Consider the following 23,572-nt stretch of genomic DNA (forward strand, 5'->3'; position numbering starts at 1 on the left):
CCTGTTTATGTAACACTTTTTAAAAATCAGCAAAAGGGTATATAAATACAATTGATTATGAAACAAAAGGCAAAAAACTATTCTGTACATAGTTTAGTCCTATTCAGTGTCTACTTGGCACTTTTTGGCTTGTCTCTTGTATTCATTAAATGGAGCATCTCTTGTCACTGTCCAGCAATAGTCTGCAAGCATTGATGGGCTCCATTTGCCCTGATAGCGTTTCTCCATTGTTGCAATGTCCTGGTGAAATCGCTTGCTGTGCTCGTCGCTCACTGCTCCACAGTTCGGTGGAAAAAAATCTAGATGAGAGTGCAAAAAATGTATCTTTAGTGACATTGTGCAACCAAGGCTTTTGTATGCCTTGGAGGTTTTCCACCAACAACCTGTAGTTGTCTGCCTTGATGTTTCCGAGAAAATTTATTGCCACTAACTGGAAGGCTTTCCATGCCGTCTTTTCCTTGTCACGCAGTGCATGGTCAAATGCATCATCTCGAAGAAGTTCACGAATCTGAGGACCAACAAAGACACCTTTCTTTATCTTAGCTTCACTTAACCTTGGAAATTTTCCACGGAGGTACTCGAAAGCTGCTTGTGTTTTGTCAATGGCCTTGACAAAGTTCTTCATCAGACCCAGCTTGATGTGTAAGGGTGGTAACAAAATCTTCCTTGATTCAACAAGTGGTGGATGCTGAACACTTTTCCTCCCAGGCTCCAATGACTGTCGGAGTGGCCAATCTTTCTTGATGGAGTGGGAATCTCTTGCACGACTATCCCATTCGCAGAGAAAACAGCAGTACATTGTGTATCCAGTCTGCAAACCAAGCAAGAGAGCAACAACCTTCAAATCGCCACAAAGCTGCCACTGATGTTGGTCATAGTTTATACACCTCAAAAGTTGTTTCATGTTGTCATAGGTTTCCTTCATCTGGACTGCATGACCAACTGGAATTGATGGCAAAACATTGCCATTCTGCAGTAAAACAGCTTTAAGACTCGTCTTCGATGAATCAATGAACAGTCTCCACTCAGCTGCCATCACACCATCGATGTTGTTGCAGGCTACAAGATCACCTTCCATGAAGAAGAATGGGACAAGATCCTTTTGACGGTCACGGAACATGGAAACCCTAACATCACCTGCCAGGAGATTCCACTGTGTATTCTGGAGCCCAACAGCTCTGCCTTACTCTTGGGTAGTTCCAAATCCCTGACAAGGTCATTCAGTTCACCTTGTGTTTATGAGGTGTGGTTAAGAGGAGGAGGATGGGAGAAAATATGGGTCCTGTGGCATTGATGGTTCAGGACCAGAAGTTTCATTCTCTTCCTCTTCCTCGTCTGACTCAAGTGAGAGTGATTCTGGTGCATCAGGAACCGGCAGTCCTTATCCGTGGGGTACTGGGTATATAGCTGATGGAATGTTTGGATAATGCACAGTCCACTTTTTCTTCTTTGACACACCTTTCCCAACTGGAGGCACCATGAAGAAGTAACAATTGCTGGTATGATCTGTTGGCTCTCTCCAAATCATTGGCCCTGCAAAAGGCATAGATTTCCTTTTCCTGTTCAACCACTGGCAAAGATTTGTTGCACAAGTGTTGCAGCATATGTGTGGGGCCCACCTCTTGTCCTGATCTCCAATTTTGCAGCCAAAATAAAGGTGATAGGTTTTCTTAACCATAGTGGTTATACTACGCTTTTGTGATGCAAAAGTCACTTCACCACAAACATAGCAGAAGTTACCTGCACTGCTTACACACGTACGAGGCATCTCTGCTCACTTTGGCTAAACAGAAATGTGTCCCTTTGTAAAATCAAACACTGACAAATAAAGCTGTTATAGGGCAATTTGTTCAGCAGAGTGATGTAAGCTTCATTATGATTGCATCATCCATGACTTCTAGGAATAACATGATGCAATTCATATCATGTATGACGCAATACCAGCTTCAGATTGCATCATTCATTGTTTTGCCTAAAAAGCAAGTATTGTCCAAACCCAGTCATAGATTTATTCATAGATCCAGTCAAAGATGTATTTTAGTCATTTCTGGTTTAAATTGAGATCCCTTCCCTTTATAACTCACTTATCCTCTGCCATTCCCAAGTCAAGGGGATATACTGACCCAATAGCATATCTTGAAAACTAGAGCCAATCAACAATTTTAAGCATCATTTTCGTTCTCAGTGACCCAGAATTAGTAAAGTTTGACTACATTTATTTCAGAAGCATTTTGGCTGTAGAGCAGTGTTATCGACAGTACTGAGAGGTACCAGTGCCCTGAAATGTATGCTGAATGGGTAGGACCAATCCAGTACCACACAGAGGCAGAAGGGACTGTTTGCCCTCTGCATTGTTCGCACCAATCCAGCAGAAGTCTGCTGCTTCAAAGAAAACATTGGCAGATCCAACCAGGATGCCTGCCACCTCTCCTCTCTGGTGAGATCCCAATATGCTCTGCTTGAAGATCTGGCATTCCGTGTGTATCCTGAATCTCTATTCTCTTGTACCGATTCTGCTGAGAGAATGTTAAGAGAGTGCTGTCCCAACACTATCAACTCACCATTTGTCAATCCTGAGCTCCAGCCGTCAGGCAGAGGCTCCAGCACTGTCAATGTACTATTCATCGGCTTATGTCTGTAGCTTGTCAGGGTCATGATACATACCTATTGGCTTGGCTACAAGAGCCTGACAACTCCTGCTTGTCAGATGAAAATGATCCAATACTCATGGTTCCCCGGATAGCTCTTAACTAGGTTATCAGCCCTAACAGGACTTCTAAAGTCTTTCGGATGTCTTCATAAAGCACAGTATTGCTAAGGGACCAACAGTACCCCACATAGGGCCACCTTTATGATCCTGTCCACTGACCTTGTTGGGGCTCTTGGGATTAATATCACGTGCCAGCATATGAGGATCCTGAGTATCACTGCCAACAATAGCCCAAGTTCCTACAGAAGCGCTTGTTAAGAAGGAACAATGGGAACTACAGAAAACCTTGGCAGTGTTTTCTTCATCCTCCCAGATGAGGCAGTGACACCAGCTTCTCCCTTGCCACCAGATGATTACAGGCAGTGCCATGGCCTCCTGAAGAGGATAGCTTAATCTCTTCAGGTCCCACTACAGTTGATTCAGGATCTTACCCAAAAATTCCTGGATTTTCTCCAAGCTATGGCTTCCTCTAAGGTGGTATGCCCCATCAACAGGGTCGTATTGGAGCCTTGTAAAACGATTTGGCATATATCTGGTACTTGTGCCCTGCCCCTGAAGAGGGCTTAAAAGAAATATTTTGTTCGTATCCAAGGGAGCAGAATATTTGTTTACCCACCTTTAATACTAACTCCTTAATGGTATAGGCTGTCATTGAGTGAAGCAGGATGCACCAACCCAGTTCCACCCCTCCTAACAAAGATACCAAGAGATATCTCTTTAGCAGAAAGAACTTTTTAATTGGCTAGCTTACTATTCCGCATAGCAAATTACTAGGCATCGATGTCCAAGTATGACTTCATGAATTACAGTAAGCTGTTGAAATTCTCTAAATTGTTGAAGGAATTTAGGTCCCATTTCCAGGCCATCCTGGATGAGGGAAATCTGGTTCCAAAATTGACCTTCCAAGCATTTCTCAATGCAGTGGATGTAGCATCACGTTGCATGCCTGCCTTGGTGGTTATGAGATGGGCTTCAGGTTGCAGTCCTTGGGGCTTCCTTAGAATGTTCAGGTGATGGTTCAGGATTTCTCCTTTGCAGTAACAATCTTTTAAGTGAAAAGATAAAGAAGTCATTGCACACTCGCAAAGATTTTTGCGCTACCGTCTGCTCTTTGGGGATCTATACCCTAGCACCTCTTTGGAAATATTCCAGGCTGCTGTTTCTGGTTACCACACACCACCTCAGTCATTTTTCTACCAAGGGATCTAGGAGCCCCTTAGAAAATGACAGAGGGTCCATAGTGGCAGACACTCCACACCACTGCCCTCCCCTCTTCAGTCCCAACTGCCTACCAAGAAGGCATTTTGATGGGATGCTTGAGAGCCACCAACTAGTTTCCATACCACCTGTTCTCCCGACACCTTTTGGTGGACGCCTGGCCTGTTTTCTCCTGATGTGGCACCTTATCACATAGGACAAATGGATTTTGGACATCATTTCAACTGGCTACATCCTAGAATTCTTGTCTGCCCTCCCCCCCCCCATCCCTTTTCAGGAACTCCTCTCATGCATCTGAAGAAGTGAGGTTTTTTTACCCATGAAAGCTTATGCCCAAATAAATGTTAGTCTTTAAGGTGCCACCGGACTCCTGGTTGTTTTTGCTCTCATGAGAGGATTCTCAAACAGGAGGGGGACTCCCTAGTCCAGTTGGGAACAAGACATCCTGTGCCCTCTTCTCACAAGGAGAAGGGCTTTTACTCAAGATACTTCCTCACCTCCAAAAAGAATGGGGGCTGGAGACCCATCCTGGATCAAACAGCTAAATGTCTACTTCATTCAGTGACACCCCTGACCTCAATAATCTCCTCCACAAACAAAGGTGACCAGATTATTGCCCTCTATCCGAAAGATGCATATTTTCATTTGGATATTCACCCAGTTCGCAGGAGATTTCTTCATTTCACTGTAGATCCAGAGCACTTTCAGTACAGATTACAGAATGTATTGGAGTGAAACTGAACTCAATCGTGGCAAGGGCCTACATACCTCAGGACTGATTCCTCATAATGGTCGCCCAACTTCATCTCAGTTCTCAAATGATGGCCTGTTCCTGCTTAGGCCTCCAGGTTTGGCTGAGGTTGGTCTATGCAGCAAGAAGGGTCTCTTTGGCAAGAAGGTCTTGCTCCTCTGGAACGTGTTGCCATTACTCATTTGGTGGGGGACCAAGAATACAGTATGCGTTGGGTCCTCTTTGTTTCCAATCCACCTACAAAGACACTCATCATGGATGTCTCCCTTCTGGGATGGGAAGCACACTTATTCAACCAGACAGCTTGGCATTCCTGGTCCCCATAGGAATCTAGGCTACGTATTAATCTTCTTGAGCTTCAGGCGGTCCACGAACCATGCAAGATGTTCCTACCCCTTATTTGATTTGCTCATATCCAGGGAAGGTCAGACATGACCATTGTCTATTATATAAACAAACAGGGAGGATCAAGATCCATCCCAGTCTGCAAACAGGGGTCCAGCTCTGGAATTGGTGTATCCCTCGTCAGATTACCCTCTCAGCAGTACTTATTGCAGGTGCAATGAACTCCTTTGTGGACAGCCTCAGCAGGTGTTTCCACAGGGATCAGAGGTCGGAGCTTCACCCATCAGTAGCGCAATACATCTTTCATCTCTGGGGTGTCCCATCCTGGGAGCTTTTTACAATTCAGTGGAATGAAAAGGGCTTTACAGATTTGCTCCAGAGTGGCTCTGGACCTCAGCTCCAGAAGGGATGTGTGATGTTTTGACCTGCTGATGTACTGTTCCCTCCCATCCTCTTACAACTCTGTCCTCAGGAAAATCAAGCTGGACAGGATAGCAGTGATCCTGATATCTCCCTGATGCCTGAGACCGTTCTGGTTCACTACCATCCTGCAGTTGGCCTCATGCCCATGCATTCACATATAACTGTTCCGAGACCTACTGTCTCAGAAAAATGGCAGGATCAGCCACTTGCACCTTCACCTCGGCTTCTTTCTATCTGGTGGCATAGTTTTTGGATGGACAATTCATAGGATCATAGAAGCATAGAATATCAGGGTTGGAAGGGAGTTCAGGAGGTCATCTAGTCCAACCCCCTGCTCAAAGCAGGACCAATCCACAACAAATGTCCAATCCGTCCTTAACAATAGCAGGAGACTACACAGAAGAGATTCTCCCTGTGAAGTGATCAGCACGACTTAAAATCTTGAGAATCAGGAATCCATGTAATCCTGGAATATCTTCTCTCGTTGAAGACAGCAGGCCTGTCCATCAGTTCTATAAGTGTATGTTTGGTGGCTATTTATATATAATGTCTATTCTTTAGTGCTTACTCTCCACTACTGTGAAGTTCCTGTAGGGTATCATAAGAACATTCCCTCTGGTATTTAAAGCTGCTTATACCTAGGACCTGAAACTCATCCTCACTTATGAGTGCCCATTTGACTCCTGCTTCCTACTAGGAGGACAGGATTAGAATTCAAAATGATCTTGACAAACTGGATAAATGGTCTGATTTAAGCAGGATGAAATTAAAAAAGAACAAATGTTAAGTATTGCATTTAGGAAGGAATAATGAATCCCCACAAATACAAAATATGAAATGACTATCTAGAAAAGAGTACTGCAGAAAAGGATCGGGGGGAGAGGAGAGGGAAGGAGAGGTGGTATAGTGGATCACAAACTAAATATGAGTCAACAATATAATACTTTTGTCAAAAAAAAAAAAAAAAGTGAACATCCTTGGGATGTATTAGCAGGAGAGTTGTAAGCAAATCATGAGAAATAATTCTTCTACGCTACTCAGCACTGATAAGGCCTTAACTGGAGTATTATGTCCAGTTATACACAAATTGGAGAAAGTCCAGAGAAGAGCAACAAAAATGACTAAAGGTCTAGAAAACATGACCTATGAGCAAAGATTGAAAAAATTGGGTTTGTTTAGTCTGGAGAAGAGAAAACTGAGGGGGAGACATAAGTCTTCAAGTACGTAAAAGGTTATCATAAAGAGACAGGTGATAAATTACTTCTTGCCCTGTCCTCAGTGGTTAAGAACAATGGACTTAAGTTGCAGCAAGGGGAGATTTAGGTTAGACATTAGGAAAACTTCCTAACTGTCAGGGTAATTAAGCACTGGAGCAAATTACCTAGGGAGGTTGTGGAATCTCAGTCCCTGGAGGCTTTTAAGAACAGGTTGGACAAACATCTGTCAGGGATGGTCTAGATAGTACTTAGTCCTGTCTCAGTTCAGGGGACTGGACTAGATGACCTGTCAAGGTCCCACCCAGTCCTACATTTCGATGAAGGTTGCCTTCCTTATGGTGATTACCTTTGCTAGGAGAATAGGTGAGCTTGAGGCCCTTCTGGTGGATCCTCCATGCATGGTCTTTCACAGAGATAAAGTATCTTTGAGGTTGCATCCCATGTTCATCCCTAAATTGCCTTCTGAATTTCACTTCACTTCATAGCCCCACTCACTGGATGTATGCAGGACTCTAGTCTTATCCTTACATGGGACAAGACCCTTTCTTCGAAGTCTCCAAGATTGTTCGTCACTATTGCTGAAAGAATGAAAGGGGAAGTTTTTCTTTTCCCAAAGACTTTCACAACTGCAACCTCCGTTTTTACACTCCTGTGAAAGCCCTTCAACTTCAGGCTGTCAGAAGCCACTCAACCAGACCACAAGCGGCTTTGATGGCTTCCCTGCAGGGAATTCCTCTCTCAGAAATATGTAGAGCAGTGACTTGGGGCTCCATTCATACTTTCACCAGGCATTATGCCCTAATTTAAGCTTTGGCTGAAGATATTTCCTTTGGTTCAGCGATCCTTCAGTCTGTGGTGTAGAATGTTTCTTGCAACCCTCCTCCTCAATGAGCACTTCTTGGGAATCACCCTCAGTGAATAACCATAAGCACCAGCATTTAAAGAAGAAAGGAAGGTTATGTACCTTATAGTAACTGGAGTTCTTTGAGATGTGTGTTCCCTATTGGTATTCATGACCTGCCCTCCTTCCCTTCTACTTTAGTTCTCTTGTGATTCGCGGTTGAGAAGGAACTGGAGAGGTGATTGGTCCTCTCTGCCCCTTATGCCCTCGTTGGGAGGATGAGGAGGCATAGGGTGCAGGCGTGGACCAATGGACGCTGCTATTGAAGAACTTCTGGTCCCAGGTTCATGGAGCACATTTGCACCCACATTGAATACACATAAGGCCCACACATCTCGAAGAACTCCAGTTACTATAAGGTACATAACCTTCCTTTCATGTAGTAGTCAAGAGTGTCTCGGGTTTTCTCCCTGTAGCTCTAGAGCTGATATAGTTTGTAATGCTTAGCGCACTAATTGTAAGAGGGTTCAAATACTGCGTGGTGATCAGGTGTCACCTTTGCTTGGGTGGAGTTCTGTTGATTTCACTTTTACAGATGAGGCTGTAGAAGTTCCATTGGTGTCACTGGGAATTTGTTTGGATGCGGGATCTGCACTAATCGATCCTGCACTAATAGATCGGGCTGAAATTGCATGTTCTAACAGCATGTATGTCGTAAGTGAGGGGCTAATGAAGGTCGGGGAGAGGGATAGCTCAGTGGTTTGAGCATTGGCCTGCTAAACCCAGGGTTGTGAGCTCAAACTTTGAGGGATCTTAGGGATCTGGGGCAAAATCAGTATTTGGTCCTGCTAGTGAAGGCAGGGGGCTGGACTTAATGACCTTTCAGGGTCCCTTCCAGTTTTGTTTTGTTTTGTTTTGTATTGTATTGTATTGTATTATTACAAGCTCTCAAAGTTATGGTGGTGGAGCATGTAACGTCTGAGCAAAAGATTCCTTAGCACAACATTTAAAGTCTGTTTCAAATGTCAAGCTGGTGGCAATACTCTGTAACGTGCTAAAAGATGTCATTGCTTCTTCAAGGCCATATAGAACTTCCATGAGGGATGCTGACCCTCTGGAAGTTATTCACTTGCAGAGCTTGTAACTCCTAAGAAATTTTTATCAAGCATCTGTTGAAAGTTACAGTTCCTGCCAAGGTACTTGGAAGGTTTCAACTAACATTTTTTACCTTTCCTAATTTTTAATTAGGAAACTATATTTGGACTAGTCCTAAATGTAATTTAGTACATCTAAATAAATTTGAATTTTCAGGGTAATTTATTTTTAGCTATGGGTGGGCAAAAAAGAACATCTTTACTCCTAAAAATGTGCTTATTTTTTCCATTTTTTAAGTCCATAATTCAAAAATGACTTACTCCATTAATGTAAAAAAAAAAAAAAAATCTTTTGCTTAAGACTAAAGATGAGAGATTTCAGGCTAAAAGGTGCGGGATTTTTTTGTTTTTATTGTCAAAATTGTTTCCAGTGCAAGCTCTAATCTTTCAACTTCAGTAATGGAGTTGTATTGTGACGCTAATATGCTCGTAGGGCTCCTGGAATCCAAATATCCTCTGTTTTAAATACTTTACTAAAGTGGAATGCAAGGGAATTGAGAGGAGGATATACATTAAATACACTAATACAAACAACAGCCAAGCTTGAAAAACAGTAACAGTAGGAATTATAACATACAAAGAACTATTAGTCTGAAAGACTTAAAAACAAGGGCCAAATCTCATATTTTCCGATGGCAGAGTATAATATCTTTTTCACATTTGCCAGCTTGCTCAAGCCATTGTATGATCTTGCAGCGTTCAAGTTGCTTGCGAATTTCCAGTAGATTAGGACAGCTCTTTTGGCAACTCTCTCTCTCTATATCTATATCGAACAAGAACTGCTTCTGAGAATTGTTCAACCACAGAGATTTCCAGTAGCTTCACTTTGTCTTACAAATCATTTTGGAAATTATTAAACAGTAGTTGTGGACCTCTGGTGGCTAAAATGTTGTAATTTTGCCACCCATACTTAGTGTTTTAAATAACATTACTGAGCATATTTCATTCCATTCTTTAGATAGCCTTACTCTTTTTAGGCATTTATAAAAGTACTTCTCACTGTAGTATGAGTACCAAATCCTATTTTTAAATTTGTTAACATTTTACTTCTGTCCCTTCAGCGCTGAGGCACATGTAATTTATGAATTAATTAATGAATTAATTTCAATATCTAACTTCTCTACAAAAGTCAGAAAACTACTTACCTGCCTATGTTCATTAAGAGCATTTACAAACATACATAGAACTGTATGTTAAATTTATCCTTTTCTGATTTCAGTTGGTCGTGGGTTGGTTGTTGTCAGAGTCTTCGCCATCTTGATCTGTCTGGCTGTGAAAAAATCACAGATGTGGCCATGGAGAAGATTTCCAGAGCTTTGGGAATCCTATCAGCTCACAACAACAAAGGAGTTCTGAAAAGTTGCAGAAACCGAAGTGCAAAGACTGTATGGAGAAACAAAGACATTACCATGCAGTCCAACAGGAAGTACAGTTTGCATGATATAACTAATGAACCTCTTATCAAGGAAGAAGGTAATGAGCACTATTGGACTAACCCCGTCAGCTCAGAAAGTTTCAGCTCTGCCTATGTCTGGGTGCTAGATGCAGATGATCTGGCTGATATTGAAGATGCTGCTGTGGGGCGACGCAGAAATATTGAGGGACTTTGTGTGGTGGAACCAGCATCCAGTTATAGTTGTTCAGCATCCTGTTACAATAAAGACATTGTTGGACTAAGGACTAGTGTCTGTTGGCAGCAGCATTGTGCTTCTACTGCCTTTACTTATTGCAGTCACTCATTTTGTTGTGCTGGGACAGCACTAAGAACTATACAAGCACTTCCAGAGTCCTCTACACTGTGTAAAAAAGCAACAAGGACTAGACAGTCAGAGGGAAAAGACTTTGCATACTCTGGGAGTGAAAAATCAGACCAAGAGACTGCACGAATTCTTCAGTTCCTCAGCCTGTCTGGATGTTATCAGATCACAGACCACGGTCTCAGGTAAGTAGCCATTTTTGAGCTATTGCAGTCATCAAAGAGAATGTCCTAGCTTTTTCTTCCTTGAAAGCTATCAAATGAGATGAAGGCAACAGAGCCCTGTTACACAATGGGCTCAAATTAGGCTTGCCAAGATGAGATCGTATGTCGTTCTTATAAAAATAAGAAACATTTTGAATTGTATTAATGCAAAGTGCTCCATGTTCAGAGATGTATAGGGATAGTTAAATGATGACTGAATTTTAATAGCCTGATCGACATAGTATTTTCCTGGTAGTGATTGCGGGAGAAGTTTAAAGCTTAGCTTTATGTGGTTACTTTTCATGTTTTATGACTTAATTTAATTTTGGCTTTGTGGCACTTGTTCTAAAAATTTGCAGTAGTTTTTCCCTGAAAGAAAGAATTTTTGAATCCCCAGAAGATATGTATTTTTATCTGTCCGAAGGTGCACCAACATTTTATGGACAGCAGTTTTGGGTGGGCTTTGGAATCAATCCTTAGAAGTATATACATCTTCAGCAAGGAATTCATGGCTGGTTCATTGGTTTACTATGTGAAAACCTGAAAAGCTAGAGTAGTGTCTCCTTTAAAAATGTTCAGGTACAGAATTGGGCATAAACTGTATGTAAAAAAAGAACAAGTTGTGTGTGAGATGATATATACAGACGCCCCCTGACTTACGCAATCGTTCCATTTTGGAAAGCTTTGCGTAAGTCAGAAACGTATACCCATACGTTACGCAAAAATTTCTGCAACTCAAAAATCCTGTTTCTGGCTTATGGAACTTTTTCCGTAAGTGTGAATTTGCGTAACCCGGGTCTTGTGTAACCCGGGAAGCGTCTGTAGTGCATAGCAAATGAAGCTTGACATGGACATTAAGGACTTGGTGCCCATGGTTTAGGGAAGACTAAAAAAATCATTTGTGAACATGCAGCATAGCAGTCTCCTAAGACCTTCAGTCACACAAGGCTTTCCCTCTGTGGCATCACAATACATATTTCCAGACTCATGAGCTGCTGCTCTCTCTAAGTGGAGGACGGGGTAGGGAAAGGAGCTTTTTCTCTATTTTCATGAGGAACACCAAAACACATAATTAAATAATTTAAACACAAGCACTCCTTGCTTTGGAGAAGACAGAAAACCACTGATGTGTCAGAAGACTGTAGATCAGTCACTTTTTTAATAAGCTTTCTGCAATTTTTTGTTTTTTGTCACCATACTGCATGTTTAAAGATTTATTATAAAGTCATGCAAATACAGGTGTCATGATATCAAGTGTCAAGTTTTAAAATTTTCCCATTGGCCTGATTTTCAGAGGTGTGAGCAATGCCTTCCTCTCATTGGTTTCAGTTAGCATATAGATTCTTAAATACAGCTTTAGGAATACAGGTTTTAAAACTGAGTGTATAAAGGCTCACATTAAGAAGATAATTAAACACCACAACCTAAATGAATGTAGCATTAAAAATACACTGTTTAAAATAATTAAAAGTTGGGGTTGCAATAGTGACTTTAATTTAGTCTTATTGCGTATGTGTAATATTTTCTATTCTTGTTTAAAAACATATGTAAAATTTCAGTTTTTACAAAATTAAATTAAAAGGAGCACCTATCATTTGCTCTAGCTATCTTTGACCAGATCACCATAAATGTGTGTATATTGAATGAAACATGTACATAATACCAAAGATGGCACTGAATCAAAACCCTCTATCTTATTGTACCTGAATTTAGGACAAGTTCAAATCTGGCCCTGAACTTCGCAGTGTGGTACTATTTGTGCACCAAACAAATGATAAGGTGAATCTGATACACAGTGGCTAGTTTTGTGGTCCTTATTCTGGCAAAACATCCATTGAGTTCACTTCTTAAATGCCTCTCATCCAATAACAAAGTATAAAATAGCACAAAGATCAACTTTGTTATAAAATGTGGGAATCACCTGTTCTTAAAATCAAAAAGGTGTGTTAATACAATGTGGCATTAGTCCCTGATAATTAAAAACAGTACTTGAGTTAAGCTCAGACTTGCAGCTCTAAAGTTGTTCTCCTCTGTAAAAACCAGAGGCACCACCAGTGTTGAACGAAGGTTCTGTGTGCAGATCAGTGGGTTCTGTAGAAGAACTGCACCTTTCTCTTGTGTAGCAAGAGGACCTGGTCACAATCTAAGTTAAACTTCTGGATGTTACTGTCTGGGGACAAGAAGAAACTGGGAACAGTTCCACAAGTTATGGAATTGAGCATCTCTGGCTAAAGTCATTTGTTTGGGGGATGTTGTTTGGCTCTGGGTTTTCTGAAAAAGTAAGGCTGACTTCTAGCCCCGTCTGGGCAACTGGACACTTACTATCTGGATTGAGCCCTGGCAGGAGTTCAGATGTTGGTGCAGAGCTGAGTGAGGAATTTTGTTCTGATCTGTGCTGGCTCTAATCTTATAACAGACAGAACTCTAAGCCACTCAGCCTAGTTGCTTGGGCAGTCTGGAGCTTCCTTTTCGAAGGAAAAGAGTGGCAAAAAAGGGACCTGGAATAAGGAGGAGAAAGAAGAAGCTCTAATTTCTTGTTTTTCTAATTGCCTTAAATAATACCTTTGCTTTAGCATCTGCAGTAGGCACTCCTTGTAATAAGCAGAGGGAAGCTCAGGTAATAATATACATACTGAAGTAATCTCATCTAATTATTGAATATAAAATTGACAAGTTCAAGGCTGACAACTACATTAACAACTCCTTTGATTTTTATAAAAAGAATACTTGAGCATTGACATAGGGGTATTGACATAGGGCATCACCTTCCCTTGTGTCAATGCTAACATTGCTTGATTTTAGAAAATCCATTAACTTGGCAACGCAGCTGAAGCATCTGCATTGACTGCAATCCAGTTCTTTGTTCTGTCTTAACATGTTTTGACTTTCTCTTTGATCATAGGGCGTTGACCTTGGGAGGAGGACTGCCGCATTTGGAACACCTTAATCTCTCGGGTTGTCTTACTGTAACTGGTGTGGGCCTGCAGGATTTGGTTGCTGCATGCCCTTCTTTAAACGATGAACACTTTTACTACTGTGACAACATTAACGGTAATGTCATTTTGTAAAGTACATGATAACCTTTGGGGCTCAAGGTTTTGATTTGGAGAATTTTTAAACTTTTTTTTTGTAGTATAGTAGTGAGTTCCGTGGTTTATCAGGTTAGCCTTTGCCTCAGTTTCTTCTGTGTTTGTTACACTGGATTTTTAAAAATTTCAAATAGTTTGAGAGCATTTATATAGTATAGGTGAATATTACTTAAGGAAACATATTTGTGATTCCTTGTATCTTGCATCTTAATTCAATGTAAATAACAAAGGATGGAAATATCTCTCAGATTTATCAGTTATCCTCAGCACAACGAACAACTCCAAATAAACCCCAAACCCTCAGTGGGATTGCATTCTTATGATAGTGACACTAGTCATGTGGGCCCATGAGACTAAGGCTAAGTGCTAGTAGCATGGAGGAGAGAGATCATGTTGATCAATGTGCAGAACAATCCATAATACTAGAGCATTGATGTATGTGTGTTCACAGAGGGCATCTCCTTTCCTTGTGGTCAGTGCTAACGTTGCTAATGCTGAGATGCTTTGTACGTCCCACTTCCTCCTTTGTGGAAGATGTGGTGCTAGCTTCGTGTTGTTTTTGCCCCTTACTAGCTCACAGTGGTACCAAGATAGTGAATTAGTCTTTGTACAGCGAATTAGTTTCCAGCTTCACTTCAGGGAAACTTTATGGTTGGTTTGTAACTGAGTATAATTGAAGGGTTTGGGTTTCTCTGAGGGGAATGTTTGACTTTCCCATTTTTACTTTAGTTATCTTCATTGCCTGTTCTCAACGCTGACTCCTGCATCCACTTCTGCCCTCTTTATGCTAACGAGGAGGCAGAGAAGGCACAGTGAATAGATGTAGGCTACCTTCAGTGACCCTTTATGCCTACTTTGATAGCATTGAGCGGTGCAGAGCCTAGGAGAACAGATGCAGCTATTTTTATGCATTTATTGTAGTAGAATGAGTGTCTTATGACCATTTAAAAAAAAAAAAAAAAGCTTTTGTCATCTTCCCTGAACTGCTTGCAAATATACATTGTGAAGATTTCTTCACCACTATTGTCTTTGTTAAATGTGGATTTTGAGGACTTGCTATAAAGGACAAGTAGGTCCTTAGATAATACATAGAGGAGTATTTCACTTCTCTAAAATGTGAGCAGTTATGGTCTCAGAATGATTGATATATACTTGTCCAATCCTCTAATCCTTCTCTTGGTATTACCTTGGTTGATGGGCTAAACTGGGAGGGGGGAGGGGAAATCTTCAGGGTTAGATGAACTAGTGAGTGTGTATGCTATATTATTTATATTTTGGTAACCCCCCAAAACTTCAGTCAGTATTGAATCCCACTGTACCTGATGCAGTACAAATTCATATGAACTCACGGTTTCTGCCCCAACAACTTGTACTCTGATATAGTCAAGATGCAACAAGTAAGTGTAACAAAAGAGGAGGGCAAGAGAGGAGATTGAGGGTAATATTGATGACATCACACAGTTTTATATAAGCTAACTATGCATGATTTGATGGTTCTGAATTATTTAAATATTCTTTAAAAATCAACAATCCCCACTGGCTCACTGTGTCTCTTGTATATGTAACTTCATCTGTATAGTGCTTTTCATCCTGAAGGCATGTTACTTTAGCTCTGAGGTGGAACTTGGCAGAACTTTAACAGTAGAAGCAAAGCTAAACTGACAACTTGAGGGTCTAATCCAACTTCCATTGGAGTTGATGGAAAGATTTCATTGACCTCAGCTGGAGCTGGATTGGGCCCTAATACTGGAGGTGAAGGTAAATATTTTAACAAAACCCACCCTTGCTCGGTATTCCAATACTTAACATTTTTATACTTATGCCCTGCATCTCAGCTACTGCACCCTCTCTTTTCTCAGGCTTCCTCAGTGCTCTCATTGCTTTTCTCCATTGGATCCAGGATGCAGCTGCTAAAATGATCTTCCTTGTCTGTTGATCTGATCATGTCAGCCTCCCCCGTTTAAATTCCTAAGTGATTTCCTATTCTGCACAATGTCTTTTTCAAAGGCCTGTGCAAACCTGTCTCCTACATCTGAGCTAGTTGCGTATGTCATTCCCCTCTCTTCCTCCATTCTGCCAGTGATTCCAGCCTTGATGATCTGTTCATGTACTTTACCTGCCACTCTTTCCATGTCTTCTTCCACTTCCACCCCCTAATGCATGGAACACCTTCCCAAATCTAGTCTACCAAGCCACAACAGTCTCTTCAACTCCTCCCAGCCCATTAAGTCTTGGTTCTTTTATGCTGCCCACAAGAAATGTCTTATTTATTAAAAAACAAAAAAAAGCACTTCTTATTGTAGCACAGAGAAGTATATGCACAAGCTTGAGTAATTTTGCAATCCTACTGCTCTAATGCTGGTCCTTAACCTCACTTACTGCATCATATCTAAAATTAGATTATAAGATCTTCAGGCAGAAACTATGTCCTTTTGTTTGTTCTGTAAAGCATCCAGCATGTTTTTGGATGCTGTGTAAACAATTACTATGTCGGGGTAATTTAGGGAAACAAAATTTACTTGCCTAAATTACTCTTACTCTTAGGAGAAGGGTCATAGAATTTTAATGATCTCCTATATCAGTGGTTCTCAACTTTACAGATGACTGTATCCCTTTCATGACTCTGATTTGTCTTGAAAAACCTCCAGGTTTCACCTCACTTAAAAACTACGTGCTTACAAAATCCAACATAAAAATACAAAATGTCACACCATACTATTACTGAAAAATTGCTTACTTTCTCATTTTTACCATATAATTATAAAATAAATCAATTGGAATATAAATATTGTACATATTTCAGTATAAAGAAGTCATTATCTGTATGAAATTTTAGTTTGTACTGACTTCACTAGTTCTTTTTATGTAGCCTGTTGTAAAACTAAGCAAACATCTAGATGAATTGATGTACCTCCGGGAAGACCTCTGCATCGTACACCTGGTTGAGAACCACAGTCCTAAGCTGAGCATAATCAAGACCACAACCTTTTTACCCGCTGCAAGGGCTCAAAGAGTTAGCTGTCATGTCCCAGCAGCATTTTCATTTGGATAATACATTCTCTGTCATTAGATCTGGTCTGCAGTTTGTTGGATATTGTATTCTTCATTTTAATGGTGTTGCAGTGTCCTACATTCCACTCCAGAGATGATTGCTGAAGTTATTCTTCTATCACTTTGATGTTTCTCAAAGTAACTGCAGGAAAATTAATAATTGGCAATAAACTAAACTGTTAGTTTAAAATAACTTCTCATCTGCATCATCTTAAATTTCTGTTGCTTTAATTTAGTAATACTTTGCACATATGTAGCACTATATTTCTAAGCACTGCACAAAGATTAAATAACTGTTCTCTGCATGTCTATAGATTGTTTAAGTATTTCATACTTTCTCTTATCACTTTATCATGGATTATTTTGGGGGAAGATGTGTTCTGGAATCATATTGGAAAAATCCTCATTCTTAGTCTATTTCAACACAAAAAATGGACGCTGAAGTATGGTATTTAGCACATTGTGAATGATGCAGACTTCTCTTCGTCATTTATGGCATTCAAAGGGCTTTACTTTCAATCACAACCTATTTTCAGATCTTTTTCATAAATGGTGCTGCCTGTCCACTGCAGGAGGCTTTCACTCACTTGATTTGGAGGCTCTTTGTAGAGGGCACAGTGGATCAGTTCTGTAGACGTGTTGGGAGTTTTCAGATTCCCACTTTAAGACCTGGTCCACATGCAGATTTTGTATTGGTATAATTGCATCCACGCTAGCCCTAGGGGTTTATACCACTTCAGTTATACCAGGAAAAAAAATTGTATGGTTAAATGGCAAGATTCAAGAGGCTATTTGAGCCAAACAGAGATCCTTCAGAAACTGGAAATCCAGCCTAAATTAAGCCAATAGAAAGGAACATAAATTATGGCAGATAAAATGTAAGATTGAAATTAGGAAGGTAAAGATGGAATTTGAAGAGCAAGTAGCACATGTAAATGGTACTCAGATATAGTGAACCTAGTTAAAGAAACAAATAAACAAGAAATTCTTTTAAGTATATCAGAACCAGGAAGAATGGGAGAGAATCTGTGGGTTCTTCAAGTGCTTGCTCATAATGATTCTATTCTAGGTGTGTGTGTGCCCAGCCGCTGGAGATTTTTGCCTTAGCGGTATCCTTAGGGTCGGCTGTAGCACCCTCTTGAATGCCACGCCCATGCATCAGTATATTAGGCACTGCTGGCCCCACGCCCTCTCAGTTCCTTCTTAGCGCCCGTGGTGGTTAGTCAGAGCACCTTTCTTTTGCCTCGCAAGGACTAGCCTCAGTCTTCCTACCTTAAGGCTTTCTAAATAGTTTGTTTACAGTAGTTATTAAGTAGTGTAGTTAAAGATAGAGTCCCAGTGGGGACTTGCCCCAGTCTCTGGGTTTTAAGCCCTGCTCTGATTGTAACAGGCTTATGCCTGTTAGTGACCCCCATAGCAGCTGCCTCAAATGCTTGGAGGAATCGCATGTGAAGGAGAACTGACGCATCTGTAAGAACTTTCGTCCCAGACCTCAAAGAGCGAGACATCCATTTGAGGGCCCTCCTCCTGGAGGCTGCTCTCCGCCCGGTGTCCGAGCCTTCCTGGCCAGATTGCCCCAAGCAGCTTGGCCTCGGTGTGCAGTGTCTGGACCCAGTTCAGGTCAACAGCCCACACCGGAGCCACATGTCAGCAAAGAGTCGGTACAGGAGGACCGAGTAAATATAACTTAATTGGAATTTCAGTTGTTTCACTTTGACAAAGACCTTCAGTAGGCTGTGAAGTACTTCTAGTGTTAGAGGGAAAATACTGTTATGATTAGGAAAGGGCTAAAATAGAAAAGGAAAAGAGAGTTAATTTTCAGCATGGCTTAAGGTTAGTAGGGTACCTCAAGGTTACTGGGATCAGAGGCAGATTACGATTTGTGGGGCCCTAGGCAGAGCAAGTGGGGGCCCCTCCCCATGCCTTCCACCGTCAGTCCCCATCATCAACCCTCTCCCTCCCCCCACCCCCCCGAGCGCTCCTGCCAGGGAAATGGGATCGGGGCATAGAGGCTTTCCCTGCTCCCCAGCAACAGCTCTGGGTGGGGTGTGAGGTCGCCCCAATTGGCCAGGGGCCCTAGGCACAGGCCCCGTTGCCCCAGTGGCTAATCCACCACTGACTGGGACTAGTTTTGTTTTTAATATAGTTGCTAATGATTTGGAAAATAATGAGGTGGTAAAATTTTCAGATGACACAATATTTAAGTTAGTTAAGAATAGAGGAGATTTTGAGGAACTTCAGAGGGACCTAACAAAGATAGGAGAATGGGGGAGTGCAGTATCAGATGAAATCGTATTTACAAGTGAAAGATAATGTACTTTGGAACAACACTTGGAACTCCTCATATATTTGCTGGGTTTTAAATTAACTGTAACCACTCAGGTACAAAAGCGAGCAGTGTTAACATGCATGAAGAACAGGTTGGAAAACAATATTGAAAGTGTTTATAGTTTATAAAAAGTCATTTTATAAACTAATGGTATGGTCTCACCTGGAATCCTGTGGTTCTGGTCACATTCTCTCAGACGAGGTCTAGCAGTAATGGTTGTGGTTCAGAGATTTTTCTAAAATGTGTGGCTTTGGGTGGCCACAGACTTTACCTTTGGGCAGTAGCAGGAAAGCAGTGGGTACATATTTTAAAGGTGTTGCTGCCCATAATATATTCTCTTCTTCCCCAGACCAACTATCCAGAAGCTTCGCTCCTCCACTGCTAAAAGCTAGAGGGTCCCTCACATTCAGTGCTTAAGACTCAAAGGTCAAAATATGGCACAGTGATTAGAAAGTTGATCAGAAACATTTACTGTAAAATGGCACTTTGTCATTTTACCTTTTCAGGTCATTGTCTTCCCAGTGATACCTGTTGTTTGTTGATGAACACAAGTTTTTGTTTTCAGCACCATGGAGCCAGTATCCTGCAGACATGTCAGGTGGATTTTATTCTGCCTTATGCATGAATAAAATTGCTAGCTAAACTCTTTACTCCAGATTCTTGCTTGTTTGTGTGCAGTATGAAGCAGAAAACAGATTTCCAGACACCAGGTTTTGCTTTCAGTACTGGAAACTACAGAAATCATTTTACTTGGAAATTCATTACTTTTGACTTTAAGTTACTGCTTGAGAACAAATGGTGCCAGAGATACTCAAATGCTGTTGTCGGTGCATAACTTTTCTGACTGTAATCACATTCTAAAATGTATTAAAAATACATGATGTCTTGTGTTTTTGTTTGTATTTTCAGTGTATTGAGGGGAAGAGGTGGGTTGTTCTGGAGAGCTTTGCACAATCTCACACTATTTAAACTGAACGTGTGTGGTTGCATTATGTTGGAAGCCAGGCTTAAGTGAATCTCAGTGGGGGAAAAAATGTACATGTCTCTGAAAGGGTAAAATAAAAGAATACAGCCAGATCAGATGAAATCCTGTAGTGTGAAAGGTAATGCAGTCAGATTACTTTGTGTTTATATGCTATTTTTAATATTTTAATTTAAAGGTGTAACGGTAAGTGAAAGTAAGTGATGTTTGGTAGAATTTCAGTAGTAGTGTTTCCTGTCTGAGTTCATGCAACTTCTGCATGAGAGAGATCAAAATGTATAACTTATGAACAAATGACAGCTTCTTTTGTGTGTGGGGATCAATCTGAAAATCTATTAAGATCCACAGTACTCCTGGTTTGCATCTTTTTATTCTACAGTTTTTGTATGACTACATATGTTTATATGTTAGCTATAAGATTGTTTTTCCTTCAAAGTTGGGTAAAGCTACATTTCAAGTTTTTTAAGTTATTGAAGTAGACCAGGGATATATTTTCAATTTATTTTTGCATTCTGACAGTGCCCTAGTGTTTTTTTTTTTTTTTTTCTTTAAAAAAATTAAATGTAATTTGCAAATGATCTTCTGTATACTTTGTTTGGGGAAAAAAATCATGATCTAAAAGTGTTCTAAAGGGTGAAGATGCTTTCTATATGGTCTTGAATTTCTAGTGAGAATTCAGAGGTCTAGCTAATTATGGAAGCATTTCCCAGAAAAAGTTCCAGGCTAAAAACTGCATCCACATAAATAGAAGTTTTGAATAATGTGTATTTGTATAGTGCCACAAGGTTAACAAAGCTGCCTGAGCGATTTAAAAATGGAGGTTAAATGTGCATTCTGAAAATATCCCACTCCTGACTGCTAGTTTTTGGCAGAATGGATATTATTAAATTTGCTGATCTGAAAATGTTGCACATTTCAGCCTGCAATTTGTGATCTCTGAGTGTATGTTATTTGGATGGGACTAAGGCACCGGCCAAATTTATTGTGTGAAGATTTTCCAGTGGAAAATCCTAAGTATTCAGTGGGATGCATTTACACAGGGATACTGATGAAGATTTTTTCAGAATTCTTCAATTCTAAACCTACATTCCTTGGTGCAAAATTAGCTAATTTATAAATAACCAGGTTGCCAGGGCAGTCCTAAAGATGAACAAAGCCCTGTTTTCCTCCTTTCACATTTGTTCTGTTTTTATGCAGGTCCTCATGCTGAAACCGCCAGTGGATGCCAGAACTTGCAGTGTGGTTTTCGGGCCTGCTGCCGCTCTGGTGAATGACCCTTGACTTCTGATCTTTCAGTCTACTTCATTTAGCTGAGCAGGCTTCCTTTCATGCACTTTACTTACAGTCCACATATTGTGTTAACGATCCCTTTTGGAGTGTGATTTATTCTACTAGCCCCACCCTCGCCCCACAACTTAAAATCTTAATTCTGAGTAAACTGTACAGTGTTGTAACAATCTCTCAAGTTTCATTTTGGTTTGAAAGGTGTTGGGTTTTATTTTACTTAATGTATGGGGGATGGGGAAATGCTCATCAGATTTTTTTTTTTTTTCCACAATGCCACTTTTCTCAAAGTTTGGCACTTATATTTTGTTCATTGGATTATTTTGTATTGAGTGGGACTTACTGACTTTTATTTTTTAAATCCCCCAAGTACAATATAAAGCTTTACAAATAATTTGAAATGTATTTTTTTGCATTTTGATGATGTACATCTTTAGATGTGTTGTTTCTTCCCATTTCCCAAAATCCTTCCTTTATTCTGCAAAATGAAGGAAAGATGCTCTTTCCTATAGCATTTTTTTTGGGTGGGGGGGCTATTTGGGCTTGAAAAGTATATTCAAATAAAACATTCCCATTGACACCACAGTTTTACTTAGCATTCAAAATATATATAATTTCAAAATGTACAGTGTTGTCAGGTCAATGAATACTGCCCACTTTATGTAGTGGGCTCCACAAATCATTTGTATATGTACTGTATTTACAGAGCAACCCCATGGGACCCCACATCATCTCCCATTATAAAACCTGTTAAGATGCTGAATTTTTGAAAGGGATTTTCAAAATTAAATTTTTAACCATATGAACAAATGTAAAAATAAACAAAGCTTTGAGGACTTTGACGGTGATGAATAATCCACTTTGATTGGAATGCAGGGAATCCAATTGCTGACAAGCGTACATTGGAGTGAGGTTAGGAACCAAATCTTCTGTTAGAAACAAGATCTATACATTTTTATTAATGTGTTACAGGAAAAGATTAATAAATACACTATCTTTATGTTCTGTATTTACTTACTGCGTGTTACTAGTACTCAAGATTTGAAGGAAGTCCTTCCCCTCCACCCACCCACCCACCCACCCAGCAGTTCAAATAAAGTGAACGGAGGTTACTTTGACTTCTTCATTAAAGTCACATGTTAAATTGTTAAATGTAGGTAGGTGGAGCGATGATTTAATAATTCCTTGGTGCTGGCAGGCAGAAATTTCCAAGGAGTCAGTGTGTCTAGTGCAGGGGTCGGCAACCTTTCATACGTGGGGTGCCGAGTCTTCATTTATTCACTCTAATTTAAGGTTTCGTGTGCCAGTAATACATTTTAACGTTTTTATAAGATCTTTCTATAAGTCTATAATATATAACTAAACTATTTTTTGTTTGTAAAGTAAATAAGGTTTTTAAAATGTTTAAGAAGCTTCATTTAAAATTAAATTAAAATGCAAAGCCCCCTGGACCGGTGGCCAGGACCCAGGCAGTGTGAGTACCACTGAAAATCAGCTCGCGTGCTTCTGTTTTTCCCCCTCCCACCTGTTCTCAGTCATGTTTATCCAGAATGTGCTCCTCAGGCCCAGGACACACACTGACTGGCACAATAAGGCATTTATCTCAGTTGGAGCCTCTAAAGTCTTGTCTATATAGTAATTTAGTGGCAAGCCAGGAGGTAAATCTGCAGTGTCGAAAAGTCCAGTTTCAGCCCCTTTGGCCTCCAGCAGCAAAGGACCAAAGAGTTCCAATAGGCCACATTGCCTATTAGGACTGGATCAGTCCCTTATGATTCCATCTGTTAAGTCTCTGAGGCCACACATAGCCAAACAGAGGGCCAAGTGGTAAGATACCATTGCCTTGGTTCTGGAGAAGAGGTTGAAAGACAGTTTGTTCACCCTAGCCAGTACCATATCTCATGCCTCACAGCTTTCTGATCCTAGAAGAAAACCTGTAGCTGCAGGACCAGAGTTAACGTCAACACCCACTTCAGATCTAGGAGGATGTATTACAGTACTGGGTCAGAACTGGGATCGTCAATGCTGATCATCATGGCACCAAAGAGAGAGAGACATAAGGACAAAGCAGCCACCATTAGCCTTGCTGGTTCCTGTGCATCAGAGCTATGGTATCTGTCTGATATGCACAAGGATGTTCACAGCCCCAAAATGCAGACCAGTTCCATTCTCAGCATTAGTAATAATGGAGATGGACTTGAGTACAGCATTGGATCTGGTG

The 23,572-nt window shown here is 40.7% G+C and overlaps 1 protein-coding gene across 2 annotated transcripts in view; it reads left to right on the plus strand.

Annotated features, from left to right (window-relative positions):
- Nucleotides 1-22,363, plus strand: part of FBXL5 (F-box and leucine rich repeat protein 5) — a 56,295-nt gene extending 33,932 nt beyond the window's left edge. For both annotated transcript variants that reach the window (XM_034770964.1, XM_034770963.1), the window contains exons 9-11: nt 9,879-10,601; nt 13,522-13,670; nt 21,268-22,363. In XM_034770964.1, the coding sequence (XP_034626855.1) occupies nt 9,879-10,601; nt 13,522-13,670; nt 21,268-21,344 (949 nt within the window). In that variant the 3' untranslated portion in view covers nt 21,345-22,363. The remainder of the gene's footprint in view (nt 1-9,878; nt 10,602-13,521; nt 13,671-21,267) is intronic.
- Nucleotides 22,364-23,572: the final 1,209 nt, after the last annotated feature.

This window comes from Trachemys scripta, chromosome 5 (assembly GCF_013100865.1).
Source record: "Trachemys scripta elegans isolate TJP31775 chromosome 5, CAS_Tse_1.0, whole genome shotgun sequence".
In the NCBI taxonomy this organism is placed as follows: Eukaryota; Metazoa; Chordata; order Testudines; family Emydidae; genus Trachemys; species Trachemys scripta.